Here is a 27,991-nt window from a genome sequence, read left to right on the forward strand (position 1 = left end):
TGGACAGGATATTAGGTTAAGTTAAGGAAGTACGGAAGCGCTATGGAATTGGTATTGTTGTAAGGGGTAGAAAAAGACGAGGTCGTGGTGGTCTTTTGTATCCAGAAACCGCATGGTACCAAGCTTTGAACTTAATATAGATGTAATACTGGTGGCTCAAGGATTTTAGAGGACGCTACAAAAGAAAGGATTAACATAAGAAGGCCCTGCGAACGACCTAAACAAACTTAGAATGATGGTTGGCATCAGAGAAATGCTGCAGAAATGAAATGAACACACAACCCGACCCAAGAAGAAACATTAACCATAAAATATATGATGTTCGCCGAATTGTATACAAAACATGAAATAACACAACGTATCATACACCTACATCAATTATTTATATTTGGCAATAACAAAATTAGACTTAACAGCTAAAATTATACTAACTTAACAAATGATAAAAAACACAGCAGAGTGTTTCATAAATGGCTTCAATTATACAATAATGTACTATATTCATTCAAAAAAGAATCCATTCTTACAACTATAAATAACAGCAGTTGATCAGTTGATATCTGATGATGGCGTCCCATTAAAATATCAGACCAACCAAACTAATAAGTTAGCCATGTCAAAACATAGTTCCACGATTAATTAGCAATGCTTACCGCTACGTAATCAACGAAGAACTGCACGATGAACTCGCAATCAAATGCATTTACTCAAGATTTCACCTCTCAAAGTATGAATAGCGTTATTAATTCACAGAAACGTGGAACTAATACAGTTACTGAACAATACGCAGGAAATCAAAAGGTAGAAGCGAACCAAACCACAGGAACTCGTAGAGAGTATAGATCTTACTCCTAACTTTACTTAAATTAGTTTAATTTTATCTTAATTTCGGAAATACTGATGCATTTATACCGTACTCGTATTGATTGAGTATTGTTGCATCTGACGGTTGCATCGTAAAGTTTGACATTTTTAATGATATGCGTACTCAGAACATTTTGTCGCACGGACGCTATTTGTTTATTTTATATTTAGTTGAAAGATTCATCTTGGCAAAAAATGAAAGTGAATCGTGAACATTTTCGTGCGATGATTTTTTATGATTTTCGACGTGGATTAACACAACAAGAGTGCATCAATCAACTTGATTTGACTTTTGGCGATGAAGCTCCATCAAAAACCACCGTATATCGCTAGTTTAGTGAATTTAATCGTGGTCGTAGTTCGCAGTCCAATGAGTTCCGTGAAGGTCGTCCAAAATCGGTTGTTGTGCCAGAAAACATCGATGCTGTGTGTGAAATGATTAAGCAAGTTCGTCATGTCACCTATTGTGAGATTAAGGCATCCTTAAGTATTAGTTCCTCCAGCATATATGCCACTTTACATTAACACTTAGTTGTGCGAAAGTTATGTTCGTGTGGGATCCCACACAATTTGACAATCGCTCAAAAAAAGGCTCGTTTCGATTGGTGCAAAGAAATGCCTAAGGAATTCAATAGCGGTGCTTCGGAAAACGTTTATAAAATCGTGGCAGGTGACGAATCGTGGATATATTCGTATGAGCCGGAAAGTAAGCAGCAGTTGACTCTATGGGTATTCCAAGATGAACCAAATCCAACAAAAGTTGTTCACGCACGAAGCACTTCAAAGAAAATAGTTTCCTGTTTCTTCGGGAAAACTAGTCAAATTGCAACAGTGCCTCCAGAGAATAGTAGACTAGTAAATTCTGATTGGTACACAACCATCTGTTTGCCAGAAGTCTTCGGTGAAATAAGGAAAACAAACAAGAGACGCCGGATTGTTCTTCATCAAGATAATGTGAACTCTCACACATCGGCTCAAACAAGAGACTATTTGAGCATTCATAACATCGAATTGATGAGTAATCCGCCGTACAGCCCTGATTTGGTACCCAATGACTTCTTTCTGTTCCCATCCGTGAAGAATAAACTGCGTCGTCCACGATTTTCATCACCTGAAGAAACTATTGAAGCATTAAAAAATCATGTTTTGAAGATATCTCATTCGAAATGGAATAAATGCTTTGAAAATTGGTTTAGGCGTATGGAAAAGTGTATCGATCATCGTGGCGAGTAGTTTGAAAAAGAATAAAAATATATTCGCTTAACTTGTTTTTTTTTCTCCTAATCCCGAAATATAAATAATGACCCTCGTAATAAGTGGCAGGTGACGAATCGTGGATATATTCGTATGAGACGGAAAGTAAGCAGCAGTTGACTATATGGGTGTTGACCAAAATGAACCAAATCCAACAAAAGTTGTTCACGCACGAAGCATTTCAAAGAAAATGGTTTCCTGTTCCTTCGGGAAAACTGGTCAAATTGCAACAGTGCCTCTAGAGAATAGTAGACTAGTAAATTCTGATTGGTACACAACCATCTGTTTGCCAGAAATCTTCGGTGAAATAAGGAAAACAAACAAGAGACGCCGGATTGTTCTTCATCATGATAATGTGAGCTCTCACACATCCGCTCAAACAAGAGACTATTTGAGCATTCAAAACATCGAATTGATGAGTAATCCGCCGTACAGCCCTGATTCGGTACCCAATGACTTCTTTCTGTTCCCATCCGTGAAGAATAAACTGCGTCGTCCACGATTTTCATCGCCTGAAGAAGCTATTGAAGCGTTAAAAAATCATGTTTTGAAGATATCTCATTCGAAATGGAATAAATGCTTTGAAAATTGGTTTAGGCGTATGGAAAAGTGTATCGATCATCGTGGCGAGTAGTTTGAAAAAGAATAAAAATATATTCGCTTAACTTGTCTTTTTCTACTAATCCCGAAATATAAATAATAACCCTCGTAATAAATTAATTTGCAAATTAAGGTTTTACTAAGTATATCTAATGTAATAAGTAATAAAAAAATATCAACATGACAGCGATAACAATAGAGGAACAGTTCCATTATTTTAGACCCACTTCCCTAATATTTGTTTATTTGTTTGATATTGATTGCGGATTAATATTATACCTTTTGACATGACAATTAATACCGCTGTCGCCACAATAATATAATCAAAACCTGACAAGTTATGGTCAGCATTGTGATAACAAAACCCTAACGCCCAATAGGAGAAACTTATAATTGAAACTCCTGGCCTGGACTTAAGATGGTTTGAGGTTTAGTGCCGATGCAACGTTACAAGCCTAGTCGGGGGTTTAGGATAATCAATCCAATATTAAACCATTGTATTTGAAGCATCAATTCCAGATTAGTTAATGGCATTGGGATTACAAAACAATGTATGCAATTAACTATCTGAGAGGGGAATTATTCCGTAAATAACTGACAAAAATAACATTACATATTCATCAACTTTTTATTGATATATTATATATAAAAGATATATTATTCTTATGAAAATTGCTCAGTAAATTTTATAAGTAAACCTAACTATATCTGCACATTAATTTTCGAATTTTAATTCAATGATTACCAGGAAGGATTTTACCGTTTTTTGGAAATAAGCTACATAATATTCAAGAAAATGCAAAACTTTATTTATTCAAAATATTGGCCATTTAACTTTATACATCTTGTCCCTCTTTCATGCAATTTATGGATACCCTCCTAAAAAGACTATGTGTCCTTTGAGCAAAATCATTCGTCGAGCTATTCTCTAACTTCTTTGAAATTCGCGAAGAGCTGCTCTGCAAACGCGTGTTTCATGCATGCAAAATAATGATAGTCGGATGGCGCAATGTCTGAAGAGTACGGCGTGTGTAATAATGTATCCCTTCCAAGTGTTTTCAATGCTTCATTGACCGGTTTTGTTTTATGAGACGACGCATTATCGTGCTGTAAATACCGTTTTGGACGTTTGACGATCAATGCGTGATTCAAGTTGAGGTAGCGATCACAATTAACTGTCTCACCAGGCTTCAACACTACTCCTAACACAAGCACGGCACTTTGGTCCCACCAAACACAAAGCTTGGTCTTGCGACCAACACGATTTCGCCTTGGAATCGATCGGCAAACTTTGCTGCACTTTATATCATCCACCACTATTAGTTGCAAAAATAACTTTCCATTTTTCTATTTTCCTTTAGTTTGTCATTTAATTAATGTGGTCACCTATCTTCCTATTTTTTGGATCTCCTCATTACTCGTTATCGGTCGCTAATAATTTCTTGGGCTACATTGAACGCTTCTGCCCATTGTTTTTGAGCTTGGTTCTACCAGAACCCTCTTTTACTTACACATCAATATCACAACTTTTGAATTTTCGAAACCACGCCTCGCATGTTTTTAAAGTTCGGGCCTGGTTACCGTAAGTTACGACCAGCAAACGATGACTTTCAGGGTTTTTAGCTCTGAAGCCTGATGCGAGTACAATAAAATGGTATATGTGTCAAATCACAATATTGCATACCTAAGCCTAGCGACATATTTTCGACAACTTTCGACATGGACAACCTTGTTTCTTCCTGTGGCTCTGAGAATCCTTCCATATCGTATTTTTGTTGACTTCTGAGATACTGGGTCATCTTTGGCTTGGCATTAGGTAATCTGCAGATGATTGTTAACACATGTGAAGTTCTAAATGTTTTAAAACTGCTACTCTACTTAAATACGAAGCATCAACATAACGATCAACTATTAAAGAATTTAACTTAGCGCTGAATTAGATGATTTCGGCATTTATCTTGAAAAAATAATACTTTTCCACGTAGAAATAATGAGTTATTCAGTGTAAACAGATGCTAATCATGGAAAGCATTGAACTACATTATTGAATTAAAAAAATCTGCTACAAATGTACATCAAAAAAGACATTGCATTTATTATGATGATGTTCTGTCACATTTCAATTGTCGATTTTGGTTTCAATAATTTAGAGTTGGTTATTTTTATGTCAATGAAAAGGAACGATCAAAAAATTCATCCAAACATTATCAGTTGATGAATCAGCTGTATTGTAAACCTTTACAAGCGTAAGGATAGATTAAAATGGAGGACAAATAAATACTACACGAATTGATGCAAAATGTCATTTTGAAGAATTTCAACATTGGGATTTCATTGTTCTCCTAGCAAAAAATAATAATTTATTGTTGCGTATTCTACGAATGAAAAATGAAATTAAAAAGTTTTGGGGTTAGTTCACTAGAGTGTATTATGAGCTGGTAAGATCGAAAAAAACTGTTACAATCTAAACATCTATCGACACAAAAAATATTAGCACTAGCGAGTAACTAACGCAAAGGGCCACAACTCGACAACGTTTTGCTAAACGCTATCTATATTGGAAGAGTTGTGAGGAAAAAACTCTTTCAGCTTGAATATTAGGTTATCTTGCGCCCACCGTAATCTCCAGTCATACAGTCTTCTGATTACCATTTGTTTATATCGATACAGTATAGCTTGTTTCGCATACAGTTTTAAAACATCGAAGAGGTAGAAAAATTGATCGATAATTAAATCATCATTAAATCAATCATTGCTACCAATTCATCATCTTTTTGGAGATGATATCGCCATTTTACCGAAAAGATCGGAAAACGTTTCGGAAATCGTTCGAAAATATTTTGACTAAAACATATTCAATCAATTTTTCTCAGTAGATGCCTTTTTAAAATGAAAAAATATCAGAATAGATGCAAACATGTAATGAAATTGCAGGTCACATAATACAAATTCAATACATCACTCAAAATTCATGGCTCATGAAAACCCCTTCTCATCTTGCTAAAATAAACCTAGTAATCCAAACCTTCATATGACGCGTGCCAGAATGTCAGTGGTATATTTTTACTTTTTGTTGAACAAATCGATTATAAAAAAATGATTCAAATAGCCTTTTCATCTACCGTACACTATCTCGTCCAAAATCAGGAATAAGGAAGTTTCCCTTAAATAAGGAATAAATTGTCGAGTTTGACACCAAGTTTGAAAGTTAAAGCAACTCCTTCTCGGAAAAAGTAAATTAATCTAGAAAGATTGTGTATTGATGAAATACGTTGAATTTTACCTAAAAGTGGTTGTTAGCCCCGGAACTTATTCACTAGAATCTTATTCATTATGATATTCGTTATTAAATGATGTTTTTTTATTCCAATCTTAAGAAAACTGTTGTATGTTATGATGATACTGCAAATCTAAATAATCCACTATATTAGTATTCACAGTACAGCTTTTGACAACTTGACTACAATAACTTACCCAATGTTATTATTACTTATCAGACTCCATAAGCATAAAGAGTGGTGATATGAAGAGTTTAAATTACATTCTGACAACAGCAAATTCTAATGTTTCGCCTTCTTCTGAATATTTTTCCTAATTATATTTCAGCTCCTGACTTCAAAATTTTTTTAATATCTTACAAATGCAAATAATAATTCTTTCAGGCACAGTTTTCTTCCATATAACATACAATAAGCAAGCAAGAAGTAAAATAAAGCAAAATCTGTACAGAATGCACTTCGAATAGTGAATTTTACCTTTTAAATTTTACTACTACGTTAAAAGCTTAGAGAGACGTTAACATCTTTCCTCTTTTATAGAAACCAAATGGAAGCTCTATTTATAAAATGTAAATATTTTAGATAAACTAACGATTTACTTAAGAAATTATATAATTAATATTATAAGTAAAACATCAAAAACCAAATAATACAGATAAATTTCTACACAATAAAAATGCTACTGTTTAGATCATATATAGTCTATTTAAGTTTTTTTTACATACATCATCAAGATGTTTAATGTTTAATATAAAGTAATTAGTTTTTTCAATCCATACGTAATTTAATACAATTATTTCTGTGAAAATTGATAGTCTGGAGTATCCATAAAAAGCTGAAGGATATGCAACTATTTGATGGATTAAGTATCATATCATCCTATATCCCTCCATACACTATATGGAGGGATATAGGACTTAAATAGTGGACTTAAAAGGTAAATCCTCCAGACATTGTTTTTAAAAGATTACGATTTTTAAAAATATACAACAAAATCAAGGAATAATTATTCTATTATTTTGTATATTTAGATGAAATATGGATATTTCAGAACGATATATTGGGTCACTAACGGTAAGATAATAATAAATATAGTGTAAAGACAACAAACTGGAAAAAATAAACTTTGAAATAACTATCGATTAGGTTCTGTTAGTCTTCACATTTATTAATAATTCATTGCAGACATATAATTCTTCATGCCTGGTGCACAATTAGTGTTTTCCCCCAAGTCTAAGGGTGACTACCATGGAGAAATGAACTATAACTTGTTTTTTGCAGTGGTTTGAAAATCAGCTGTAAAAGAACTTGGAGGGAGCATCAGTTATTATTATGGACAATGAACAGTATCATAATACACTGGTGACAAAGATCCCAACAAGTGCATCAACAAAAGCTGCATTTAAATAAGTTTCGAAAAACCATGTTAAAGAATGAACTATTTCATATTGATATTCGGTAAATATAAATAAAATGTTTTATTGCGTTTATTTGCAGTTTATTTTTTTAGAAATAAGGCCGAAAAAATATATATAGTAGATCAGAAGGCTGAACAATATGGTCACATAGTATTATGACTTCCTCCCTATCACTGTATTTTCAATCTAATCGATTTAAGGGGGGGGGGATGCTAGGAAAAAATTGATATGCTGGTCGAGAAGGATATGCCATCAAGGCCTCTTTGAATATGTGAAAGGAATTATTGAGGACCACAACACCTTACTAAGAAAGAAGAAATTACTAAATGGTCGAATCCTGAACATGTTTTAGACAGATTAGAAATAAACAGTTTAGTGATTAACTAGGTGAGTGACAGTGACTAAAGGAAACTTTCAAGATATATGATAATGTTGTGCAATGATCAAAGTTAAAAGATAGTGAAATATAGTGAAATCAAGATGACTTGACAAGTAAACACATCATCGAGGGAAACAAGAACTAAACGTAAAAAGGCTAATATGCTCTTCAATGAAAGTAAACTATATTACTTTGATATATAGATGTTAATTTGGTAGATTAGGCCCCCCATACATAAAAAAACATGCTTAAAACTCTACCTCATTGATTTATTGACGTCACACAATTAGATGACTTATGAACAATATAACTTTGAATAGACTATATGTACTAAGTTGTTCTAGAAGTTCGTAAGATTAAAACATATTATATTGTATTGTAATGTTATTGCTATATTCATATTAAAATATTAATGTAGGTTGTTTGCACAGTGAGTATTATATTCGCTAAAAATAAAACAAGAATATACTCTAATGCGAATTAATTAGGCGCGATTATTCTAATGCAAATATATTCGATCCTATATCAAAAGAGGAGGGTAAGGAATGGCGTGCATCCAGCTAATCGACCCGATGAAGTGAGTTTGTATTCTAAAATCGACCCACAAGCATCAGTTTTTAGTATGCAAGATGAAATGTAATCGTCGATTACCTCCAAATAGGCAAATCATTGCAAAATTTCCCGGTTTACTTATGGTTTATGTCAAGAGAATATACTTGTTCACGGAGCTCTTAAATTTATCGCTAAAATTAACAAACCAAAATACGAATTAGTTCCTTTCTTCACACCACTCACCTCTAATAATTCTTTTAGGGCAACCGTTTTCAATACTCGAAGATATATTAACAGTATAAATACACCAGAATAAACATACTGAAATTGAATAAAACTATACTGATACACTGAAAAATATATGGAAAATAAAGCCATGAATAATAAAAAATCATTTTAACTTATTGTACCTAACATATCAATATTATATGAAGCAAAAACAATGAAACACACACACAATAACACAGACATAGAGAAACACGAAACACGTATTCATTACATATGTCTAGAGGCAGTAGTGGCAAAAAGACGGAAAATCAAAGCCGGTAAGCTCGAGGTAAGCTCTCGGAATGGGTGATGTTTGAGCGTGCTAGGATCTACCGGTTTAGATTGAATACGATCGAGAGTTTTGGAAAGCGAATTGCCCATAAGATATTTATCGATAGCGTCGGGCGAGCGAACAGAACATTGACAAGTTGTTGGAGTTCTTTATAAACAATAAATTACAAATGAACAAGCGGTAGTATCCTTTTATATATTTAGTCGAATAGCGATACAGTAAAACCAAATAATAAACAATAGATTTTTAAATTGATGTGTTGAAAATATATATTTTTTCTATTAAACCTCTTGAATTATTTAGTTACATATTATAAGATTTAACAAGGTCTTTACAACTTGTGAAGCCTTGTGAATAACTATCACTGTGTGAATGATCAACAAGAAGTCCATATCAGATCGGTAACTGGTTTTATGTAGGTTATTATTCTGTCTTATATTTTATCAAATAATGCTAATCAATAGCCGTGATATCAAATATTCAACAAGTAAATAATAATACTGTCCCGATAATAACATATTAATAATAAAATAATAACAGGGTCCAAAGCTTGTTTTGCATATGTAATTTGATACTGGAGATTCCTTTTTATACTTTTATAACACTAAATCAATAATACTAGGAAATAATTCAGTTCATATAAACCTATATATATTTTAAATTATGTTGAAATAACTGTGAGGTTGGGCGAACGTGTTTTCATTGGTTTCATTAGAACCAGAAGAAGAAGAAAAACCAGAAGGTTAGAAGTCTACGGGGAAACAAAGAAGATATTGCATAACATACAATGACATTCTGTTCGATAGCCTACATCAGCTACGTTCATTGTTTGCTTCTATTATAATTCTAATGCTCTTTATTTATTATTTTTCATTGTTCTTCTAATGCTATAGTTATGTTGTAAAAATGTAATGAATTTATTAATATTTTTTAATATTTATTATTATTTTTATTTTATTTTAAATTCCATTCTACAGTAATTGTATTGTGATGAATTGTATTTCCCAAAGAAGCAGCGTAATTAGTAATGTAAACAATATTGTTGACTAATTGATTGCTCAGCAAAATATGGATCTTTAAATAATAATAATAACGTAATAAATTACCAAACTAGAAAAACGAGAAGCAGCGTCATCTATATTTCAGGCTGAATTCTCCTGCTAGGTGGTACTCTTATCCATGTTTTTATGTTAAATGTTAAGGTCTTAGTGCTGATCCAGAGATATATTTTCTTTCATAGAAATTAATTGAAATTATTTAATGTAATAAACGCTGGAGTATTCCATATTACCAATAAGTATTCTGCACTATATAACACAGAAGAAATAATTATTCTAAACATTTATATTCACTGATGTCAAGAAACCGGAGTGGGATGAAACGAAATAAACGGCAACGTGGCGCGATGAAGACCCTGCCAAGAAACTTAGTCCATGGATTATTCAGGTGTTCACGCGAGTAAGGCGTCGAAATTACACCGGTACGAGTTTATTGCGGATTGCGAAATTATTTACCGGTATTTTATTGGCGGCGCCGATTCAATTCGCCTAGATTAAAAAGGGATTTTCTTGGCTCCCGGCTTGCATCACCGCCGATGTTTAATTTACTACAGCTCCTTTATTATTTAGAAGGAAACGCGTACAGTTCACTTAAATCACGCATGGATTTGTCGTAATTTTTTTCGTTGTTCATCCTCTCCCACATCTTGTTTGTTATTTTTAATATTGGAGTTCAACCAATAAAGAAAACATTCAATAAGTGATAGCATCTAAGTACAGCCTTATTCGATATATATTTGTATTTCTAAATATTGAGAAAAAAATCAAATGCTTGACAAATATGCGCGATTTATAAACTAAAAGATGAAGAACCAAAAATTACTGGTTATTGGTTATTGGGCATATATATATATATATATATATATATATATATATATATATATATATATATATATATATAAATATATATATGTGTATATATATATATATATGTATATATATATATATATATATATATATATATATATATATATATATATATATATATAATACTGTTTTACATTACCAACAAGTTTTGACACTAATGTTGACTTCTGGTATTCAACTCTGAGGTTCTACCATCGAAAGCAGTAGAAATATTATAGACATTTTCCAAAACAAGATACTACGAAGTATCTTTGATGTTCCATGGTATATTCGTAACGATAATCTATACAGGGACCTGAGGGTAGAAATTGTCGATAACGTTATCAAAGGCTATGTCCAAAGAATTGAACAGAGGCTCCATCTGCAAATCAATGTTGAAGTTCTCCAGCTCCTGAATAATAACCAGTCAAAATATTAAAGATAGTATAACAATCTTATCTAGTTCATTGAAATTATGAGTAAAACTCAGTTCACATTCAAAACAATGACAGAGACATTTAGCCCAAAGTATCTATCGCAGAATAAGTATTTGATAATTTTAAAACAGTAGCAAATTGGGTTAAAACAAATAACCTATTAGTGTTTATTATATTGCTAATAATAAATTATAAAAACATTCAAAGACTTATCCTATTTTTTGTCTAATATGGTAATTTCTTATCGAAAGAACGATGCTGGTTTGGCAGCCATCCAATTATGAATCCACATTGCACTTCGTCAGTATTTTGACATGTGTGCCAGCTAAGCAATGCTTCATCGATCGAAACAAGTGATGGCCAGAAGGCGCTGGTGAGTACACTGGTACGGAAGCATTCATTCGAGCTCCAACAGTTCATATTGCCCAAATTATGCACGCTCTATTGTTGACCTTTTCTGCAATAATACGTCATTTAATTTGTTCGACTCCTGTATTTAGAGATCTGAAGTAACAGTTTCATTCGGTTTTATCAGCTCATAATATACCAAACATTGCTGATTATACCATGTGCATAGCCAAGCTTTATTATTATTTATTTATTATTCATGAATATTCTGCTTTGGTGTCGATGTAGACGAATCTCCTGGACTAATCCATGACATTTTGCATATAAAATTGTCTTCGTGGATCCAAATTTCATCACTAATCAGAATAGGCACTATAATTCGTGCGGTATCCATTTTTCCTTTCCTTCGATCTTTCCTAGCACATGTACAGTCCTGTCGCATCCTGTCGCACATCATCTTTGTTATTTTCCTTTTTCATTTTGAAATCAAACGAATGAAGAAACAGAACAATCAGTGAAGGCATCCAAGTACAGATTTATTCGAGGTATATTTTCATATTTATATGTTGAAAAAATGTAACGATATTCTTGATAAAATAAAATCTGCTCATGCATTTGTTAGGAATATTTAGTACAGCATATATTAATCAAAATAACTTCTACTACTTTGTACAAATCGGTCGAATGATATCTTATGGTATTCTACACTTACCAAATCAATAGAAATATTATACAAAGATTACAAAACAAGGTACTGCGAAGTGTTGCTGATGTTCCATATTACATTCGTAACGACAATCTGCATAAGGACCTGAAGGTAGGAACTCTAAATGACGTTATCAATTAATCACAGCTCAGTGCACATTAATAAAGATGACATAGATGTTAAGTCCAAAATATCTATCGTAGAATAATTACTTTGTACATTTAATACTGCAGCAAATTAGGATAAAATAAACAGTTTATTAGTGTTAATTTACTAGACTTGTACAATAAACAATAAAAATAATTCTACATCTTCATTTTATTTTCTATTTTGGATCTTTCATATCACATATTTTCATAAGAAAAATTTATTTTCATTGCAAAATTATATGATCTGAAATTTTATATACATGTTTATATACATCTGCTGTAGCATACCGTGTCAAGACATGCTAAAAATGACACTCTATTTTGAATAAAACATGGCTCACCTGATTTTTATTGCATTTTCTATCCAGCGTACAGTTTATGAAAACAAAACGTAAAGTTAATTGATTGAAACACATTAAAAATGCTCGCTAGTTCGATATTTTACTATTAATTAGTTGCGCGCATCGCGAGCTTTTAATAAACAAAAACTGTCAGGTAATTTATTTTTCATTCATTCTAGAGATACTTGATCAAACCTGCGATATTTGCGTGCAATTTTTGTTTGAAAATGGAATTGTTGCCTGCGCAATATACATTTTTTAATTAATTGCCTATATGTGCAGTAGATACTGGAATATAATGACACTTCATTCCGAATAAATTTTGTGTTTAGCATTATATACGTGACTTTTACACGATACTTTTTATACGCAATATTTATATTTTCTTTAGTTATTAGGATTTATTTATCCTTTCCTTCCGCAAGATTTCTGCGTTCTCTCCCATGGTCATCTAACTTTTCGAAGTCTCTTACTTTATATGGCTTTCACTCGTTGAAGTTGGAACTTGACAATTTCGATTTTGAAAATTCTTAAGTTATGAAGACTGCTATCTCTTAAAAAAATCTCTTAAAACTTATTTTAAAGTCTATATATGTCCAATAATCAGATCGGATGTTGCTAGACGTTTTAGTTTACGCACTTCACTGTCACTTCGCATATTTAGCTGATTAACGAGTACATTGGGATTCGCTGACATTCTTTCGAAGTATTTCACACAAACACGTTGAACTAACATACAATTTTTATAGGCTCTAGAGGAATATCGCATTGTATCACTTCATTTGAAATATAGTACGTGACATCGACAATGGCACATAACACTTTATTTTGGAACCGTTGTTTGGTGGATATATTAAACTTGCTAGCCATTCTCCAGTTTCCATATCACCAAATAGGTTTGAGTATAGATTTGTAGAATAATGTCTTGTTTTCTAATGATAACTTGGACTTGGACAAATAATTCTATTGTAGATTACACATGTGATTTTCAATTACACTCAATGAATCTTGTGGGCAGCTTACTTCAAACTACAAATATTTGTTGAGTTTTTAAGAGTGTCGAAATAATGTTGTTTATGCAATAAATTAAGTAAGTATAAGGGTATTATATTAAGTTTTTTTGTTTTATTTTAGAAGCTCTTTTTTATAAATTCGAATTTAGCTGGGTTTCAACTACTTCTTAATTAGTTTTCGCAATAAATTCGACCGACTGATTAGCAATAACATTTAAGTGTCATATATCGTTGATTCTGCGCTGCTAATCAAATTTAAATTCAACTCATTCATTATTACACATCAACTCAAAAAACGACTTCCCTCTCGTGAAGATGACTTATCAGTTATTATTAAATACTAAATGATATAGTTGTAGCCGTTCCCGTGTATTTAACGTCCAGGTTTCTATTTTAACATTCACATCCACAATACAAATATAGAGATATATCATTTTATCAAGAATTTAGCTAAAAGCGATATCAGAAATAAAGTTTTAAATTAATTTCAGAGTTACACTAACATTATTTCTATTAAATTCAACAGTAATATTGAAATAAATAAGAACAAAATATTCATTACACGGACCCAAAAAACCCCTTCTCCTATATGCTTCATCCGAAATTAGCGCAGTTTTTTATACTTATTTTATACTTATAAGTTTCGCTACATATAGGTTCACTACGTATAGTATGAAAATGTAATGCAATAATTGTATATATGTGGTTAAGTTCTACAACAATACCATCACACCACATTTACACATTTACGACACATATAGCTTAAGAAATATCTGTGACTCTAAGATACAAGAATTTTATATACATGTTATATTAAGATCCGTGTCGGCTTTTATTCAGTAAGCAAGTAATGAAAACATGTGGCAAATCAAAATAATAGATATGAAATGATTTAATTAATTTTCGATTAAGGGTACCATTGATTGTCTAAATAAAATATTACAAATATTAAATGATATACACAACAACTATACATACAGGGAATAAACAAAATAATATGAATACCATGGAATATAATTTGTAGAATGTTGGCCACTTTATCTCCGTGTAAATAATGGGGTGCGTATTTATTGCTCGGTTTTGCATGTCTCGTCTTGTAGGTTATATGTCAGTGCTTTATACACATTATTCTATGATGGTTAAAATAAAAAATCGGAGGCAAATCGTTAACTTTTTTTAATTTATATATATATTTTAAAGCCTCCTTTTACCAACTATAGGTTTATCTGGACTGGGCCTAAAGTTTAACCTGGGCTCCGAACCACGGTCCTCAGCATTAAGCCCACCGACCGGCGAGTGACCAACTTTAGAAATCATCCCAGAAGACACCCGGTTTTACCCAGCCGGGTTACTGGCGTGACTGGGATCAATTTCCTTGTCGGATTTTACACTCTCACCTAGAACATTCACAAATTTTAAACAATCACAAACATAAATTTACGACCATGCCCCAGCAGGATTCGAACACGCGGCTATCGCAAGAGTAGGAGGACCGTCCCATCGCTTTTACCACTGCGTCACCAAGCCGGCTACAAATCGTTAGTGTCCGATTACCAGGAGCGTCTGTGACAAAAATAGTTGAATAGTCTAACCTTTTACGAATGACAGTGTCCAAGGTAATGACATAATACACAAAATTTGGTAAAATATTAAAGATGAAGTAGAATAACCGTAGAGAACTCCAAAGAAGCGTACGATCTGAACTAGTTGCTTCCTACAGTCAAGCATGAGGGAGGCTCCGTTATAATTTAGCCAGCAATATCGTGATATTCAGCTAATCCTCTCATTCACATAAATGTTGGTGGTGAAGTTCTTACTATGACTAACTAGCACATTGCTACCAAACATTGTAATATTCTGAGATGACTATGCGCTCATATACACAGCTAAAAAGTTTCTGTCTTGATATCAGGAGCATCCAAATATCATCAAAAATAAGAATGTATTCTGTGAAGAATTATAGCTGTTTTAAAAACAATTGGTGGTTCAGCATCTTATTAACAAATTAATATTGTGTATATACCAGAAATTCAATTAACTCATTAACCAATCTTTAAATTCAAAGAAATATTTCTTAATATGAATGCATAATAATATTAGATCAAAGCCTTTATAAAATATTTCTTGTATACTTGTATACTTTTATCAAGTATTGTTTTAGATATTTTAAAATATATCTTGTTTCACGTTGACATTTCCTTAATAATTTACATATTCTTAGACAATTCTCACTGGTTCGCTTATATTCAATCTAAACTCGCAGTTCGCTATACCTTACAGAGCTGCAGCCATTCTAAAAGCTTAGCGAGATTCTACGAATGTCTTTTTTATATATAACGTCCCGATAATATTCTTTAATGCAAAAATGTTATATATATATTTATCCAGACCTATCCTGGTTATTTTCCATATTGCGCTAATTATATTAGCAGATTTTTAAGCCATAAAATAAAATAGAAATGTATAACTCTGTTACGTAAATAAAATTGTTTTTGATGTTATATTTTTGTTCCGGAGGTGCTGCAGTATAAATGAATGGAACGTACCTAACTAAAAATAATTTCTAAAAGATTTCAATACCAACGCGTTACAACACTATTTACACTTACTATTTTGTATACTACTAATGACTCACCTGAAATTCCATCGTAGGTCCACCATTCTTGCCAGTTGTCACATTCAACTGAAATTAAATAAAATACTGCTTTAGTGTGTAATAAAAATACTGATTAAGTTGCTTTATTTTTAAAGATTATGCATCAATAAATATTTTCCTATGAGAAAAACCTCTTTAGCAGTAGATAGAGACTACTGTTAAACTTATTTTAAACCTTTTTGATAAGTTTAAATGATAAATTATATCCTATCATCACCTAATATTGAGTGAAGATGGTTTGATAAAGAAATAGAAGCAATTAAAGTGATTTTTAAAGATTTAAACACTCGACCACGTGTTACAAAATACCTGACAACATATATGGAATCATATAAAGTGAAATTTTTATCTCATCTGACTTATTCATAAAGACTGCCTTTTTTATCAATATTTTTCATTGAATTTAAAAAAAACTAGAAGTATAAGGCCCTTAATATATACGAAATTATTAATGAGATTGTAGGTACAGAAGCGGATATGGCGCATGAGTTGATCTAAAGACGTTTACTAAAACCTAAATTTACTTTCTGAAATAATAGAATATTTGGTTAGAAATATAATGTGTAACTTAACGTACATAACATGCAACATATGCATTTATGTTACATTCTGAAATTCTGTGCCAGTATCTGAAATAGAAAAAAAATTGATATAAACTATGCAAATATATCTTTAACACTACGAATTTCTTCATCACAACCACAAAAAAGAAAATGCCAATGGACAAATGAGAAAGACCTGATTATTCCGTTGGAATAAAAATATATTAATATGATATTAAGATTGTTCAGTCAGTATTATTCAGTACTTTGACATAAAACTTCGTACATCAGTCAACATTTTTGATATCAGGACTACAGTAAACGAATTTCCTATAGTACATGTCGAGGAATATTCGAATGCTAGAAGGGTTAAAAATTACTATATTCGCAATACCAGTGTTAGCTGTGAAATGATAGTAAAGATAAGCATTCGCCTTGGAAGACAAAAAGTAGTTCTCTGGGATGTTCTCTAAGTTGTTTACTAGCCGGTTCGCAGCCCACGTTAAATATTAGATCAACTCCTGATAAACCCTTGTTTGTAAAAATATTTTAGACTTCAAACTTTAAAATACATATAAAAAAGAAAAATAGAAAAATGTATTTGTTACTAAAGTTTTGTCATTTGATTCTATACATCTTGTTAATTTTACAGGCAAACTACAAATGCCATCCCAAAAAAACTGTTAATCCTTTGACCAAATACATTTATCAAAACATTTTCGAAAAAGGGCTGCTCTTCAAGAGCGTGTTCTATTAAAGTGAAAATTTGATAAACGGGCGGGGCAAGATCTGGAGAGTACAGCGGGTACCGTACCAAGAGTTTTCAATGATTCCTTTACCACATTTTACCGTGTCTTGGGGCCCATTCTGAACGTCTTTCGATCAATGAATGGTTCAAATTGATCGTTTGTTATCGGTAAACATCACTATATATACACTGTCTCACTATATTTCAATAGTTCGTTATACACAACGCCACCATGTTCCCATCAAATACAGAGCACTGTCTTGCGACCAAAACAATTTGGCCTTGGATTTGATTGGCTGGCTGGTGATAACTATGGTTTTCTGCCCTTGGGGTTTTCAAAATAAATTCAATTTTTATCATCGGTCACTATTTGATCCAGAAATAACTTTTGATCATTCCTCTGAAGCAGCATTTCACTACAAATGATGTGATACCTATCTTCAAATTTTTTAGATTTTCTCCCTTGCTCTTAATCGGTCGCTAATCGTTTCTTGGACCACATTTAATGCTTCTGCCAATTGTTTTTGGGTTTGTGTTGGGCCTTTATTGAGTAACACCTGCAGATTCGCATCTACAAAATTTTTCGGTCTACCAGTTTATATTCCACATCGAAATACCCACTTCTGCATTTTCGAAAACACGCTCACATGTTTTAAAGTTAGATCATACTCATCGTAAGTTCAACTTTCGATCATTTTTTTTACTCCTTGTGATTCCACAATCTACCCTATAGGCAATAAGTATTTTTATGTCTATATTATATATACATGGTATGTAGAAAACCACTTCATTAAGCAATCTCGTCTATAAAATATTATCTCAATTAATTAGTCTTATTCTAAAGCTTATTCTAAAGTCTAGATATGTCGAGAAATCATTTCGATTATATTTGAAAAATAATGTTTGCCGCAAATGCCCGTTTTCAGGCACAAAACTTGACGTTCTCAGAGGCATGAATCTATAACGGTTTTACTTTCACATAATATAACAAGCATATATATAATCTTTGAAGCTTGATGTCAGTAGAATAAGATTACATATGTGTCAGATAATAACACTGCATACTTAAGCCTAGATACATCTATTGAACATCTGAAAAACCGTTTATGTTTTTCCGGTACACCTGGTATATAATTTTTAGTAACATACTGGGATATTATTTAATCATAAAAAATTTCTATAATATAGTTTCTAATTGTTCATGATATATACGTTCTTGATCCAAGGTGAGATTTCATTAAAAATAACGAAGGTTAAATGGTTTAGATGCAGTGTAATTGCACGGCGTTCATTATGATGTCCAACTACACATAATTAGTTTCTATGCAAATTATTTACTAATATACTATCCCCTGAGAATCATCTACTACTCACTCCATAATATTTTTAGTCGTCGATCCGACGCTTCTTCGCGTTTCTTCAATTTTAAACGCAATTTCCATAAAAGACAGGTTTTATTACGTTAGTATACGGGTAAGTGGGGCCCCAGCGAGGATGGGGCGCATTCGACGGTCTCGCCGATTCGATCTCGAATATTTGAAGTTTTATTTAAGTGTATAACTTTTCAATTTCCTTTTGCGCCTTGCTCGTCTGCATTGTGTACACAGATAGAGTCGTCGGGTATAAATTCGTAAAAGTTATATAGTTAAACAAGAACGAAAAAAAAAAACGACGAAGGAAGACGCAATAATAGAAAAAGTCACTGAACCCGATGTTTACTTTTCGAATAGGTTATGTACATTGTATATAATGTAGACTCTCAAAACACAAGCCAAGTAAATTTACTGACTTGATTTTAAGAGCTCTGTTTGGTTTCCTATAATTGCCTTACAAGCACGGCGATACGATATTAATTCCTTTTATTCTAATATTCGGGATTTTCAAGTGTTTCGTGTGTCTCACACACAGGTCATACTTTATGTAAATCCATTCGTTGTTATTACGTATAGCATGACCAGTTTGAAACTCAGTAGTGGCAATTAGCGCACCGACTATCTGGCTATTAATTCTACTGTAGCTAAACTCACATAATAGATAATTAAGTCGTCTCTATTAACAACTAAATCAACTAAATTGGAAACTCTTTGAGAACAATAAACTCCTTACATATAAATTGGCTCACAATTGCAATTGCTGCAAAATTAACATCTTTCTTCTTCAGCCCTATCTCCTGTCTCGGGCCTAACACGTAGGTGCCCAATCTCCAGTTAACTATACTAAGAAATGTTTAGAATATCAGTAGAACGATTACCATTACAACGTCAACCGGTCTTCTTTTCTTGATAATTAATTTGATTCCTGTAAACTGTATGAGTTCAAAAAAGAACAGCATTAGCATCTGGAATTCCCAAATCCAGAAAGCAATCCAAAAAGGTTCGGGGATAGCAAACCTGCTATCTTTTCTGACCTGCCCTTCTAGCAGACTTCCCATCTCCATCAAATGCTTATTTTACAAGATGTTAATTCGGTCCGTACTCCTCTACGGATCTAATGTCTACTTCAAGTTTGTTACACCCAACCAGGTCAAACGGCTTCAAGTTTTCCAAAATAACGTCCTCAGGAGAATATTAAACGCTCCATGGTTTGTCAGAAATAATCAAATTCATAGCGAAACTGACACTCCAGAAACAAGCACTTCATGTCTCATTCATCCCACAACCAACAACTCAGCTCAAGTTCTTCTGAAAACGCGCTTGTTCGCGAGCTGGTCTACATGCTGGGAGCTTAGCACCGCATCACCGCCAAGCTCCCCCCCTTTTCTAGGCTGAAACGACCACATCCGTCCCTAGAGTCACAACTTTTGCCCCCATACAACAGTATCCAGTTGTGTGTTAACTCAGATTCATGAATCAATAGAATTGCCGGGCCCTCGTGCCCAATAACGGCTGCCCGATCAGCGGGTGCCATATCTCCAAATTTAATGCAGTAGCAGTAGCGATCAACAGGGGTCATCTGTGAGGCGGTTTCGGTTTAGTGTATTGGTAAGCCCAGAGGCAGTCCCACATAACCCGGTCCAACTTGTCACTCCAGGGCAAGTCTCCGCGACCAGGTATGCTGGTTTTTAGGCCAGAACAAAAAAAGCAATTATTATCTCCCCGGAATCCCACCTAGTTCACCAATGTACGGAAGGATTTAGGAAACAAAACTATTAATTTTATCAAAAAATAATTTAAAAAAATAGTACACTTATATCTATCATTCTGATATAGCTTCCAATGACTTCTGTTTCTGGTTATTCTTATATCTTAAAACTTAAATGTGTCAATTAAAGACGTTCACTAAATTGTACTGATTAGAATTGACGTCTATTCCTATAAACAAGCGACAAGGCATTATGCATAAAATAATATCTGATATAAATATAGAATATTTAACACGTAACATTAAACAACAATTAATTAAGTCACCAGTTAGATAAAAATATTTTGATGTTTTCAATTTAGCATATTTCCCTCCTTTTTAATCCGGTCTCTATTTACCAATTTTTATGGTCACTGGGAAATAAATCGTCTTGAGGACGGTCCCCCCAACTATACAGTCTCTAGTCGTAAACTCTTATAATGTCTTGGAACTAATAGCCGACTTTTTCATTCTATTTTTCCGTTGTTCCGCCATTTATGTGAGTCTTATTACAACGTCCATAAATTGCATCTTCGTCCGATTTCAGAGGGGCGTAAAGTCGGTTTATTGGAATATTGTCGTTCGGCCGAACGATTCGACGATGTTCAGCTGAAGCCGTTTAATAAAACGCTCCGGGTTCTGCTTGACTGGCGAAATCGGCCGGGACTCTTCTGCGACATCGACCCCCGTTCGTTCGAGATGTCGGGCAGTTAAAAGAGATTATTGTTATGATAAAGAATGGTGCTCGGTTTGATGTTTTCTTCTTCGTTGGTCGTCGATAGTATGACGGATAATCGGATCGCGTTTGGTTGCAATAGTACTAATTTATGAGAGTTGCCTTTTATATTTCGGAATTATAATCAACTAATGCCTATAACTTAATAGCTCGAAATCTCTAAATCTCTCTTCGACATACATCTCGATTGTAGATTAAATTGAAAACATCATATTAGATACCAAAGTGAGCAGAGAACAGCATGGTTACCACGGAATCAGATGGATGCACGAACCTATCTAAGATTTTGCCAAAAACATGAAAGAATATTAATAAATCAAAGCAATCTAGAAATACAACTGTGATATAAACTTGTTTTTCTATCGATACTAGAGAACCTCTTCTAAAGCTCCTTAATATAATTGCCTTTGGATTGCAGTTTCAATTTGACTTGATTAATAGCTCAATTAACTAATTTATTAATCAACTATTTACACCGAAGTGTATGCTATTGGGACATTAATAGGTCTCTATCTTCGAGTCTATAGGTAGAAAAACAAGTGCCATTAAAATGTAAAAAATCTCAAATATATCACCGACCTTGAAAGAATGTGGAATTTTTCAAACAACGTACACGAATTTCTCCAAATATAGGCTACTAGACAAAAAACAAACTAATTGGCAGCAAATAATAACATGTCTAGTGAGTGTATGAAGAACAAATGTCATCACGTAAAATACATATTATACAAAATCTAATACAATTATATATAATCACATTAAATTTATTTTAAAATTCGATCGATCCCTAAATAACTTTTTCGGAAACAAACAATGCGTGAACACTTCACAAATTATGATAAGAGAAATAAGATAAATAGGAAATATAGGGGTTGCAAAAGTGTTAAGGTCTCCCAAACCATAACTACTGGACAACACGCAGTAAATCGAATTATCAAACCACAAGTATTTACTTACCGTAAGTTAATTTGATTTATTTTAATTTGGGCAATACATACTGATGCATTTATTTAACATTGTTTTTATACGCTTATATTTCTATTCCATATTAAAATATCTTACCATTCCTATTCCTCTGCAAAAATTATTAAATCTCTGAAGCAAACTATTGCTAATTAAACTGATCTAGTCTTAAGGAATTTAATCTTATTTTACACGTAATATGTTATTTATTACTTATTTTATACATTTAGCTGATTCAATAGAGTGAATAAAAAGCAAAATAAGTATTTTATTTTTCCAATTACACCTTGCTGGTATACTACTTTGTGGTATACTCTAACTAGCTTGGCAGCCGAAGGGATGGATTTAAATCATACCTTAACATCTTGTTTCGATTTTAGATTATGGTGGTTAAACGAACTTTATTACATTATGCAAAAAATCCTCTTAATTCTTTTAAAGTTAGATTCGAATGTATTTGGCTTATAATACTGGGTGTGGTAAGTTATGTATATAATGTTATTGTCCCTTAAAAGATCAGTCAAGTCGTAAAGACTTTCAAGTCAAAATATTAGTTATAATTCCTAATTTGATGCTTTAAGTTCCTGCTAAGCATTCTTCGATTAGTCAATGCTTAATCTCTGAAATCATGTCCTGTATTTTTCTACAATTAGAATTCGATCTTGACATGGATCGTCCTTAAGAATTTGCACGAATAAACCAGAACGCCAACCACCACTAAAAATTATAAAAAATAACAAAATTTGAATGGTATATTAGTTGCTTACATTTATTTTGATCAGCAATATATATTAATTCATATATAATATATGTATTATTGAGTTACTCAGTATATGCACACGCTAGCTATGGAGTTCTGAAATTTTAATTTTCAACTAAGAAAGATATGGTGATTACGCACCATCATATTGTTTTTGTTCCAATTGTCCGTTTTGATTCCATCTGTTTAAAAATGAACTCTAGAACCATAACAAAGACCATGAATTTCAAAGTTTGTTGAATAAAGACAAAGATCCAAAAGAAGGAAAAACATGTTTCTCACATGAATTGAGTGAAAATATAATTTAGTGTGTGTTTCGTAATTGTTTTAACATCACGGTTTCTAATGCTGAAATTCTTCATATTTTAGGCAAACGAAATTGTGAAAAGTAAAAATTAGTCTTCTTCATATTAATTTCTTCATTATTTGGTTGAAGTTGGTCATATTAATGAATATAATACTCTATAGGCTATATTAAGCTAATTCTTCTGTCCTAATCTTTTTTTAAATCAAGGATTAAAATTACTAAAATTATGTTTCAGACTAGGCTTAAGATATTAATATGAAATAATATATAATATGAAATAATCATTTAATAATCAGCTTTAATACTTTGTCTAATCAGATAATAACTCCAACAGTCAACACAGAACAAATTGTTATAGAGATTTAACTTTGGATTACTCATTAATTGCATTATCATTAAGACATTTAACTTTGAAGGACATCACATCATACAAAGAAAGTATTCCTGCTCATTTATTTTGGATCATAAAATTTTCTCCGAGAAGTGCAGTAGTGAGCAAGTGGTTCTGTTTATTTAAGTAGGTTCTGTTTTCATAAAAATTGATCAAAGTTCTTATAATCACAACTGAAAAGCACATATTAAAGGGGTGTACTACATTTAGAAATTTATAAACAAATAAGAAATGTAGACAATCCTGATGGTTAGAAAATATAAACTATAGTGAATTCTGCATGCAAAAGAAATCAGAATAACTTTATCATTGAACCTGTTTGAACTTTAAGAGGCTTCTGTAGTATTTCAATTTTTAACCGATAACCTTAGTAATTCAAAAAAGCCCAGAATAACTACTCCAACATGTCATTATTAAATTTATTTAAATTATTATCTGCAGTTTTAGTAATATACAATACATGATTTTTTCCGTTTTAACTAAAATTTAAATTATTAATTACATTTACACAAAAATTAATATATAATGTCTACAAATATTCAGTAGTATCTATAAATAGGCAATTGGTATATTGAAAATTTTGGATTTTCTCTTAATATATATATATATATATATATATATATATATATATATATATATATATATATATATATATATATATATATATATATATATATATATATGAATACATATATATATGTATATATATATATATATATATACAAAAATTGTTGATTGAATATATACATTTCAGTGGCATGTTGTTGTAACAATGTTTTAATTTTAAAGCACACCATGGCAAGATTTTTCTACACTAATTATAACAATAATAGGTCAGCCATAGTATCACCTTAAAGATTATTTGGATTATTATAGTATACAGGTCTTATAAAATGAAAATTCAAAATATGGAAAATATGAAATGACACTTTTATATGTAAAACTAGAGCTAGTAGATTTATGTTATATTCTGAATTAAAGAAATGCAAATATGCGACAATAAGTAATGGTTCATTAGAAAACATTTATTGGGCAGTGTTATTTAAGACTGCTTACATTTTTGTTGCAATCGTTTTCGATTTTTATAAAAAATGTACATTTTCTTCATTACCAACTCGACCACGACTTGCCAGAAAATTTGAGAGCCTTGACAAACATATGCATATTTTGAACAAGGAACATGTTCAATGTAACACTAAAGGAAAAGATTTGAAGTTTTCGAAAAAGGAAACGACCCATGCGAATAACTGATAGGTAGCCGATAGTTCCGTATATTCGAATACGAAATGAAAATCAAATATTCAACATACGCTGACAGGAGCGCTAAAACAATTTCATAGTTGCGGATTTTATTGAACGGCACTTGGCCGACCGAACAAAAATGTATATTCAATTCGGTTCCGGCGATTAAAAATTTATCCGCCGTTGAAATAATGAAATTTCGGGACGCAAAAATCGGCAGCGGAATAATTGCGGCTAGGAAAAGTATACTAAACGAAGATTGAATAATTTATTGTTGTGCCGGCGAAGTTTTCAACGCCGGGCGATACGCGAATGATAACAAGGCGAAATCTGGATATTTTCAGGCGGCTTGGCAGTGTTACAAAACATTTGACTAACCTACATTAGCGACTTGCTATATATACCGAACAAATAGAAAATGCATTATTGATGTTATCTCCAATAAATTGTCAATACATTTTTTCATGTTAATTCTGACGAATTTACTTTGGAAATAATTGTTATATTTTTGTTGAGTATAATCCTTCCCAAATAGCAAGTGAACTAGCGTCATGTCGACGTCGAATTCATTGTCAAATGCAGCTTGCAAAGTCTTACTTCTCATTTGTTTCTAATTGACAAAAAATACAATTCTGTCTGATGGGTTCGAACATATAACCAAATCAGCCTAAAAAAATCGCCTGGTTGTTAAATGTCTCTAATATTCTTCAAAACGTTAGTGATAATAATTGGTTTATTTGTTTTAATATATTTAAAATCGCTGATTAACTTTTGTGATTACTGGAACATCCAATAAATAGTCTGGAGTGCGCTACCTCCCCGATAAGTTACAGAAGTAGGTATTGATACTATTAAATATTAAATTGCTGGTCCTTTGGGCAATATTTTTAGAGTATTACAGGTGAACTGAATGTTAGTATGGACATGATGACTAAAGTGTCGAAAATATGAAGAACAATGTAATGTTGCATTCACCAAAGAGAAACCGTCCATACGCTTAGCCGATGACAAATCAAGATCACCATGATGCTGGATTTATCCGGAATCAGACATATGTAATGTATGGAAAAAGTGAGGAGATTTTTTTATTTAGTTTACTTTTTTTAGATACAGTCCTAAAGAATGATACACTGTAGATCAGATGAAAGTTTTGTAAAAGTATTACTCTTTCCTCCGTGTCAATTTCATATTGATTCCTATCAACCTGATTGGGGATGACAAAGAATTATTATGAGCATGTTGGTTGAGAGGATGTACAACGAAGAACTTTTCGACTTGTAGAACTTTTTCCACAAGTATTGTCTACAACAAACACCTTCGGTTTTAATGAACTTCATCAAACAGACATAGAAATAAATTGCTGGAATCGTGAACAAGTGTTCGATAAATTAGGAATTAAGAATTTAGTGATTCACTTAAACAGTGATTCTAATAGTATCCGTGACAGTGACTGAATTACTCTTTCCTGGCGTGGGCTTATAGCCCGATGCTGACAATTATCAGGACAGAGTGATAAGAGCGGAAATAACTAAAGATGAATATATTATTAATATAGGATAATTGTATAAAATCATTAAACGTGTAAGATTTGTATTCATAGATATATGTGTAATTGTTCAGAATATATATGAGTATTTGGTGAAACGTATGAGGAGAGATTGGATACACTATTTTACAGATTATATGGTAAATTTATTAAAGAGAATGCTTTTATTACATTAGGTTATATAGAGGATGCTCATAGAATATTGCAAGAAAATTTAGAATGTAGCAGAAATAAAATAAGGAGAAATATACTAAAATCAAAATGGTTTGACAAGGATACGTGAGATGAAAGCATAGCAACGGAGAACTAAACAAAAACTAAACGTAAAAAAGTAAATGTGTTCTCGAATGAAAATAAGATGTCTATATATAAAATTGGAATAAAACAAGTTTATTAAGTCGACTAGTTGCTTGAGAAGTTGGGTGAAAAATAATTTAATATAAATACAATAAAACAAATGTACACTACAAACTATTGTAGCCATATAATCAAGTCCAATTTAAATATTTCGAAAATATATGTCATAAGTAAATTATATTTGATAACGTAATTTTTGTTTCATTATTTTTTTACATTAAAATTCTATTATATTTCAAAATTAGTCTAAACGTTGATGCGACAACATTGCGTTCTTGGCAATATCTAATATCTTCTGGGTTGAACTCCAACTTGGTCGCTAGCCAGTCGCTAGGCTTTATTCAGAGGACCGTGGTAGAGATGCCGAAAAACTATTCGATATATCGATATTTTTGGGCAATATTTTTTGACCAATATATCGATATTTTTCGATATTATCTTAAAAAAATTAAATACATTTCTAAAACATTATAAAAAAAACTATTTAATTATTTTTTTAAATCTTTTATATAAATACTTAATTTTAAAGGTTTGGTATATATAGATACTTCTTTTTAAAGATTTATTAAACATACCAATATATATTATAAAAAAATGTTGATTTTTTTCTACTATATATCGATATTTAAAAAAATATATCGAAATTTTTTTCGATAACCGCTACTATGTTAAGTGTAGGTGCAGATAAAATATCCAAGAAATTGTTGTAAGTAAAATCCATACACATACAACATACATACATTTTAATGACGTGAGTACACTGTTATTGTGGGCGGACTATATTCTTAATAGTCAATATAGGTTGTCAAAATAATATAAAT

General features: G+C 32.0%; 1 protein-coding gene across 1 annotated transcript in view; it reads right to left on the bottom strand.

Annotated features, from left to right (window-relative positions):
- The window catches only part of CARPA (Carbonic anhydrase-related protein A), a 626,351-nt gene that overhangs the window by 425,547 nt on the left and 172,813 nt on the right, over positions 1–27,991 (bottom strand). Inside the window, exon 2 of the mRNA XM_076394854.1 lies at positions 16,438–16,485. Coding sequence (XP_076250969.1) covers positions 16,438–16,485 — 48 coding nt within the window. The remainder of the gene's footprint in view (positions 1–16,437; positions 16,486–27,991) is intronic.

Source organism: Rhynchophorus ferrugineus, unplaced genomic scaffold (genome assembly GCF_030347505.1).
Source record: "Rhynchophorus ferrugineus isolate W39M unplaced genomic scaffold, kcgeb_rfMv2 rfM2, whole genome shotgun sequence".
NCBI classification, from domain to species: Eukaryota; Metazoa; Arthropoda; class Insecta; order Coleoptera; family Curculionidae; genus Rhynchophorus; species Rhynchophorus ferrugineus.